Source organism: Corylus avellana, chromosome ca6 (assembly GCF_901000735.1).
Source record: "Corylus avellana chromosome ca6, CavTom2PMs-1.0".
Taxonomy (NCBI): Eukaryota; Viridiplantae; Streptophyta; class Magnoliopsida; order Fagales; family Betulaceae; genus Corylus; species Corylus avellana.
Window position 1 is genome coordinate 3,627,441 of NC_081546.1, and position 8,372 is coordinate 3,635,812.

The 8,372-nt window shown below is 38.8% G+C and overlaps 1 protein-coding gene across 1 annotated transcript; it reads left to right on the forward strand.

Moving 5' to 3' along the window:
- Positions 1-347: 347 nt before the first annotated feature.
- On the forward strand, positions 348-8,187 carry LOC132185027 (cellulose synthase A catalytic subunit 2 [UDP-forming]-like). The gene is made up of 14 exons (XM_059598843.1): positions 348-946; positions 1,671-1,866; positions 1,940-2,157; positions 2,254-2,356; positions 2,442-2,628; positions 4,041-4,307; positions 4,383-4,728; positions 4,968-5,105; positions 5,208-5,333; positions 5,436-5,648; positions 5,765-6,032; positions 6,319-6,515; positions 6,625-6,975; positions 7,147-8,187. Exons 1-14 carry the CDS (start codon positions 866-868, stop codon positions 7,726-7,728), a joined length of 3,273 nt encoding a protein of 1,090 aa, XP_059454826.1. The 5' UTR covers positions 348-865; the 3' UTR covers positions 7,729-8,187.
- The last annotated feature ends 185 nt before the right edge of the window (positions 8,188-8,372 follow it).

Consider the following 8,372-nt stretch of genomic DNA (forward strand, 5'->3'; position numbering starts at 1 on the left):
CAACACAGCAAAACAGTACAACCGCGGTGAGAGACATCGAAGTTTGAGATAAAGAGATAACAGACGTCATCATCAACACAAGAGAACTCGAAGCTATTCATTTAAAAGTACTAAAATGCCCTTCACCGGTACCCACCAACCATCGCCCTCGATATTAAGAGAGGGATAGATAGATACAATTTAATGGACATGTATGTATGTCGTATGATGTGTTGTTTATTGATGATATTAATGACATAGATACATCCATCATCATCATATATGCATCAGATAACCCACAACGACCTGATCCCATCTTGTCCGCTTTGTCATGTCTCTGTCCGTAATGTATCTCGTCCCTTCTTTCTCATGCGTTGAATTTTCAACCCACTCCCACGCTTGGATTCTCTCTCTCTCTCACACAGATTGAATATATATGTGTATTTTTTTTTTCATGTCACAGATCGAGACCACCACAGGTTCACAAGGCAACCCATCTGTTAGAGAAACCGGGTGGTCTATGCAAGAAAAGAATCATTTAGGACACCCAACCGAATACTCTCTTTTTAGTTTTTTAATTCCGCGCCAGTAGAGTATTTTATTTGCTCTCCTTTTATTTACATAATTATTTCTTATTTGCCTCTCTCTCTCTCTTTCTCTCTCTGTGATAGCTCTGGTTGTATCTTAATTCTATAATGTGGGGTTGGGTGTTTCTTGTAATGGGTGCCTGAGAGGGGGGTGGGCTGAAGGGCAGAGGAACAAGCTACGGGAAAAGGAGAAGAAGAGGGCAAAGCTGTGTTATTTGTGTGCTTTTGAGTGATGATTGAGGCTGAGAGGGAGGTTTGGTGAAGTGGGTGTCTCTGATTTTGAAGGCTTTAAGGTTCTGATGGATACCAAAGGACGACTTATTGCGGGTTCTCACAACAGGAATGAGTTTATTCTGATCAATGCTGATGAGGTTGCCCGAGTAAGTCCTTTTGTTCTTGCTTTTCTCATTGCCTCTCTCAACTTCTCTGAAAAGAAGTGTTCTATTTTTGCTTTTCTTACCGTCTATAAGTCATTTTTCCACACCCTTCTGTGGAATTTGAAGACAAGTGCTCGTTTTGCGATTTTCTTTCATGGGTCTGCTCCTGAAATCACATACATTGGCTTTTTCTTTCTAATTTCTGAACTTCTTCCCCTCTGTTCTTGGCCGTTTTCCTCTGGGTATGCGTTTCTTTTTTCTTTGTTCTTTTCGTTGTGGTAGTTTTTTTTTTTTTTTTTGGGTCAAATATCCATCTGATCTTATTGTAGCTAAAGAGCTACAATTACTGATCTGGGTGGCTTTTTTTTTTTTTTTTGGAGTATTTCTCAGCCTCGTAAAACTTGTATCTGTATTTCTTCGGTTTGCAGAGAAAGGCAATACTGGATAATGTTTACTTTCTTTTTCAATTTTTCCGACATGTAATGCCTGGAGTGAAAAAGCCTTCACTTATTGATTATTGTTCTTTCTCTCTTAGTTTCTAGACTTGAGAGCCGGTCAATGAAAACATTGCATGAAAGTTTTCAATTTTGTATCCCCCACTGTATTAATAATTGTCTTCACTAACTTTAATGTTCAAGCAGCTTCAATTTCTGTTGGGTACTTGTGTGAATTTCTGACTCATGATCTGGTGGAGATTTAACATTGCTATGGCTATTGCGAGTCTCAGGTGACTTCTGTTAAAGAACTAAGCGGGCAGATTTGCCAGATCTGTGGGGATGAGATAGAGGTTACAGTCGATGGCGAGCCATTTGTTGCTTGCAACGAATGTGCCTTTCCTGTTTGCAGACCTTGCTATGAGTATGAAAGAAGAGAAGGCAATCAGGCCTGTCCTCAGTGCAAAACCAGATTCAAGCGCATCAAAGGTGTGAGAGACTTTCCCATTTTTGGTTGGTTTTTTTCAGTAATAATTTCGACTAACAATGCAACCAATTCCAGGGTGTCCTAGAGTTGAAGGCGATGAAGAAGAGGATGATACTGATGATTTGGAGAACGAGTTTGATATTGGGAGCAACTCTCACCACATTGCCGAGGCCATGCTCTCTGCTCGCCTTAATGTCGGCCGTGGCTCCCAAGCCACGGTTGCCACGCCGTCGGAGCTGGATTCTGCCTCCGTTGCTGCAGATATTCCTCTCCTGACCTATGGCGACCATGAGGTGAAATTTTGATATAGCAATCTGATTCTTCTGTTTTTGTGCTCATCATTCTTTCCGATTCTTGCGTCTGATACTGATTGTTTGTTCATGGTTAAGGATGCTGGAATATCCTCTGACAAGCATGCTCTTATTATTCCCCCATTTATGAGTCGTGGAAAACGGGTCCATCCGATGCCGATTTCTGATTCTTCCATGTCCTGTAAGTTTGTAAATTTGAACTGGGTGCTGATGTTTATAGCTGTTCTGTTTTACTTAATGTGTGATAACTGCTGTTGATGATGCAGTTCAACCCAGACCATTGGATCCTAAGAAAGACTTAGCTGTGTATGGATATGGAACTGTTGCATGGAAGGAGCGAATGGAGGAGTGGAAAAAGAAGCAAAATGAAAAACTTCAGGTGGTTAAGCACCAAAGAGGAGACAGTGGTGGAAACCATGATGGAGATGAGCCGGATGATCCTGATTTGCCCATGTAGGTTCACTTTTCATCCTCCTTTATATAAAAAAAAAAGTATTGTATTGCTGGGTCTTGACTGTTTATTTTATTCTTAAATAATGCAATTGACATTTTAAACTCTTGTTCTTGATCTGTTTCATTAGTTGAACTGTTCACAGAATTGCAAAACCCAAGCCAAGAGTACGATTGTTAATTGTTAGTTTACCAAGTTCCTTTTTGTTCTTTTCTTAAATTAGAAGGGGGGAAAAACTGTTACTTCATTCACACTTGGACTTTGGCTGCTGCAAATAGATTTAGAATTTCCAGTGCCAATTCACTCTAGTTCAACTGGCACTTCCTCCTCTCCCACGAGTTGGTGAAGATGAGGTCATAGGTTTAAGACTCATTGGGCCGGTGTGCAACATCCCAATATAAGAAATAAGATTTTCAAATTACTATCCATCGGATTCATTTTGTGTAGTCATCTTTAACTAAAATAAACGGTCATGTCAGGCACTCATGATATACATATTGAAGAAGAGTATTCATGTTTAAAGAGCAATATCTTTACAACTAGAACGATCATTAGTTGCTTGAGAATGCTGGTTCTTAGTTTAAAATTTTCATTTATGGTTAAAAGAGACGGGGGCTTTCATAAATGTGAATTATTTTAGCATTCAAGAATAAAGGCAAATAAGAACTTCAACTGCAAAGTTCAAGAGCTTTTTGAGAAAACATAGAGATCTGGTTGAACTTTTCAGAACATCAAGAAAGTTTTCAGCTTAAAAGATTGAAAATGTAAATGCCATGTATCTCATCTCTTTCTCCAAATGAACCTATATATACAAGGTGTAATTTGCTAGTGTAATATGATAATATCATCACCATAGTAAGAATAAAAAGCTAAAATGATTTTATGAACTTACTATGACCGTTGCATTCATTAAGTAATGCTCTGGACCGGCCGTCAGAAACACAAATATGCGATGGCAACCGGCCATGCATGTTGACAATGTACATAAAAATGAAACCCAGTTTGGTGGTAGTTTGGGACTGATGCAATTTTCATTTCTGCATTTCAGAAAAATATTCTAATAATGCTTGGGCTATTGCCAAGATTGAGAAGTTGCCCCCTGACTTGATATCTGATATCTTAAACCTGTCATGAGTTACAAAATTGATTACCTAATAAAATGTAGTTGGCTTTACATATAACTGCTAAACATACATACCATCCTCACATAGCATAATTAAATATAAGATTAAGTGTCCCGACTTATGTTTCAAGAGTTCACTGTCGGGAGGGATCTGTTTGTCTTGTGAAAGTACGGTAGTCAGCAATCACTATGTTAAGTTAATTAGGAATAAATAGTTAAGCTCTGCTATATCTATAATTTCCTTTCTTCCATAACAAGATTCAAGGCTTACTATCATTATTACTCTTACAGGATGGATGAAGGCAGGCAGCCACTTTGGAGAAAGTTATCAATTCCTTCAAGCAAGATAAATCCATACAGAATGATAATTCTTCTCCGAATTGTGATTCTTGGCCTCTTTTTCCAGTATAGAATTACCCATCCAGTCAATAATGCATATGGATTGTGGTTAACATCAGTGATTTGTGAAATATGGTTTGCTGTGTCCTGGATATTTGATCAGTTCCCTAAATGGTGCCCAGTTGTACGAGAAACATACCTTGATCGTTTGTCACTGAGGTACTTTTTTGTTTGTGTTGCATATGTGTTTGTGATTCTCAGTTTTAGCTAACATGCTGTAATATTACTTCTCAGATATGAGAAGGAAGGGAAGCCGTCTGAATTAGCTGATATAGACATATTTGTGAGTACGGTAGATCCGATGAAAGAACCTCCACTTATCACTGCAAATACGGTTTTGTCCATCCTCGCTGTAGATTATCCAGTCGACAAAGTTGCATGCTATGTCTCAGATGATGGTGCAGCCATGCTTACCTTTGAAGCCCTCTCTGAGACATCTGAGTTTGCACGGAAGTGGGTCCCATTCTCCAAGAAGTTCAACATTGAGCCACGGGCCCCTGAATGGTATTTTGCTCAGAAGGTTGACTATTTGAAAGACAAAGTAGATCCCGCATTTATAAGAGAACGGCGTGCAATGAAGGTCTCTTCTTCTCCCTTTTTTTCTTTGCTTCCTTTTCTCAACAGTTCCTTCTCATGAATTGAGGGTCATGGCCCATAAGCAGACAGTGGTGCCAGTTTTGCCTAAAATATGGCTGGCAGAGAGCCATTTTTGGCATTCAGTGAAATACAATATTTTTTTTTCTTAAATGATTCATCTCATCCTTAATAAGGAATGATTACCTTTACTGAGAAAATGTCTATTGTCACTTGTTGTTATAGAGGGACTATGAAGAGTTCAAAGTCCGGATTAATGGGTTGGTAGCCATGGCACAAAAAGTTCCTGAGGAGGGTTGGACAATGCAGGATGGGACTCCATGGCCTGGGAATATTGTCAGGGATCATCCTGGAATGATCCAGGTGAGTTGTTTTCTGAATGCAGTCATGGAATGTTCATCTCCTGGTCTATATGCATTGAGCCAGTCAAAATATGTTGATTTTAATCTTAATGGTCTTATCCAGGTCTTCCTTGGTCAAAATGGTGTACGTGATGTTGAAGGAAATGAACTACCTCGCCTGATTTATGTATCCCGTGAGAAGAGACCAGGATTTGATCACCACAAGAAGGCTGGGGCCATGAATTCTCTGGTAGGTCTCTCTATCTTTCTTCTCTCAACTTGTGTTCTCAGCAACTTTCTTGTGTCTCACTATTTGTCTAATTGTTTGAAATGTTTTGGCTGATTAATCAAGATGCGAGTCTCAGCAATCATCTCAAATGCTCCTTACCTCCTGAATGTCGATTGTGATCACTATATAAACAATAGTAAGGCGCTTCGCGAAGCCATGTGCTTCATGATGGACCCCACATCCGGAAAGAAAATCTGTTATGTACAATTTCCTCAAAGATTTGATGGGATTGATCGTCATGATAGATACTCGAATCGCAATGTTGTATTTTTTGATGTAAGTAAGGGATCTTGGTTGTGTTGTTATATTACACAAACAAGGACACACATACAGATTTATCCATTTACAGTGGTTTATTTTATGCAAGTACTAATTCTTTTTGTACAATATAGATCAATATGAAAGGATTAGATGGGATCCAAGGACCAATATATGTCGGAACTGGGTGTGTCTTCAGAAGGCAGGCACTCTATGGATATGATGCCCCCATCAAGAAGAAACCCCCTGGGAAAACATGTAATTGTTTGCCAAAATGGTGCTGCTGCTGTTTTGGATCTAGAAAGAAGAACAAGAAAAAGAAGTCAAATGAAAAAAAGAATAAAAATAAGGAGGCTTCAAGTCAGATACATGCATTAGAAAATATTGAGGAGGGAATTGAAGGTAAGGAGTGGCTTCAGATAGGCAATTAGTGTAGCATTTGTTGTTTGTTTTTTAACATTCTAAATCTTTTTTTTTTTCTTTTAGAAAAAGTTCCTGAATGAGGTGCAAAAATTTACATTCACCTTATAACCCCAAAAAAGAACGAACGAACTTTTTTTCTTGAAAATTTATACTTGACCTGGTTAGCCCCAAATCTTGAAATGTTTCAGGATTAGTCTCTTGTCAATCATTGTAAATTTGTATTAAACTCAGATCATTTATGTTTCTCCTGGAACTTCCATTGCAGGAATAGATAATGAAAAATCTTCCCTAATGCCCCAAATAAAACTTGAGAAAAAATTTGGACAGTCACCAGTTTTCTTGGCTTCAACACTAATGGAAGATGGTGGAGTTCCAAGAGGAGCAAGTTCTGCATCACTCTTGAAGGAAGCAGTCCATGTCATTAGCTGTGGTTATGAAGATAAAACAGAATGGGGGAAAGAGGTATGGTGCAACCGTTTCATAGTTAACAAAGTTGTTTTCTTCAGTCTCTTTCTTTAGCATGGTATGAAACTTCATATTGTCATGTGGCTAAATTACATATATGTTTCAGGTTGGGTGGATATATGGCTCAGTTACAGAGGATATACTAACAGGATTCAAAATGCACTGTCATGGCTGGCGATCAGTGTATTGCATACCGAAAAGGCCGGCGTTTAAGGGTTCAGCTCCTATAAATCTCTCAGATCGTCTACACCAGGTTCTGCGATGGGCCCTGGGATCTGTTGAGATTTTCTTTAGTAAGCATTGTCCAATATGGTATGGATATGGGTGCGGCTTGAAACCATTGGAGCGGTTTTCTTACATAAATTCGGTGGTTTATCCTTTGACATCAATTCCTTTGCTTGCTTACTGTACCTTGCCTGCTATCTGTCTCCTTACCGGGAAGTTCATCGTCCCAGAGGTAATCCTAAATGCTTTTGATTCCCAAATATATAGGATATATTCAAACTTAAAGTATTCTCCTAGGTCCCTCTTTTGTTTAGACATACTTTGTAAATTCCAAGTTTAAAATCTGCAAGGCATTCAGCTAATGCTAGGATTTTTTTTTTTCTTTTCTTTTCTTTTGGAACAGATAAGCAACTATGCAAGTCTCATATTCATCGCCCTCTTCATATCCATAGCTGCAACTAGCATCCTTGAGATGCAATGGGGACATGTTGGCATCCATGACTGGTGGAGGAATGAACAATTCTGGGTAATTGGAGGTGTCTCATCACATCTGTTTGCTCTCTTCCAGGGTCTACTCAAGGTTTTGGCAGGGGTTGATACAAACTTCACTGTTACATCCAAAGCTGCTGATGATGGGGGTTTTTCTGAGCTCTACCTCTTCAAATGGACATCTTTGTTGATCCCTCCCATGTCCTTGCTGATCATAAACATAATTGGAGTTATGGTCGGGATCTCAGATGCCATCAATAACGGTTATGATTCATGGGGTCCGCTCTTCGGTAGGCTGTTTTTTGCCCTCTGGGTCATTGTTCATCTTTACCCATTCCTCAAGGGAATGATGGGGAAACAGGACAAGGTTCCCACTATTGTTGTGGTCTGGTCAATCCTTCTAGCATCAATTTTCTCTCTTCTATGGGTCCGAGTCAACCCCTTTGTGTCGAAAGGCGGTATTGTATTAGAAGTTTGTGGTTTGAATTGTGACTAAGATGCACAACGCACAAGGTTGAAGTCGAGTTCTTTGTGTAGCATGAGTGGACTAAGTTTTTGGTCAAAAGTGAAATAGATCGCTTGGGCAGCTGTGGTTTGATAATGAAGACCATCTTGTGGTAAAGCAAAGCTACAGAGGGCAAATCCTGTTCATGTGCATGTAGATACAAAGAACAGGATCTGACACTCATATTTGTTCTGCATAGATTATTTTTGATACGTGGGATTTTGTGGGTCGGAAGTGTGATTGTGTTCAGATGATCAGATTGTAATCCCAGGAGAAGATAAAAGAAAAAGGTGAGTTTGATTCATGATTTGTATTCCCTCCTCAATAAGGAGACTTCATATGAAGTGTCATCGTCAGTGAAATGTTTGTCCTTCAATTCACCACGCAGAACTTTGATTAGATTTATTGGTGTAATTTTTAATTTGTTAATAAAATTCCAGCTTTCTAGTACTTCTGGTAAATTACATCTATTTATATGTTGCAGCTTTTTAGTTTCTTTTGAAATCTAATTTTACGTATATTAATCACTCCCAATTCTCTCGCTTTAGACTAAGCTACTCTCTATTTTAAATAAAAAGAAGTAAATATTGTAATATTTCTAGAATACCCTTTAATCTTTGTTGCCGGTGGCTATT

Coding starts and splice junctions, on each gene's coding strand:
- LOC132185027 (XM_059598843.1), top strand. CDS start 866: ATGGATACCAAAGGACGACTTATTGCGGGTTCTCACAACAGGAATGAG. Junction 5,334..5,435: donor CTGGGGCCATGAATTCTCTG/GTAGGTCTCTCT, acceptor TGATTAATCAAG/ATGCGAGTCTCAGCAATCAT. Junction 6,516..6,624: donor AAACAGAATGGGGGAAAGAG/GTATGGTGCAAC, acceptor TATATGTTTCAG/GTTGGGTGGATATATGGCTC.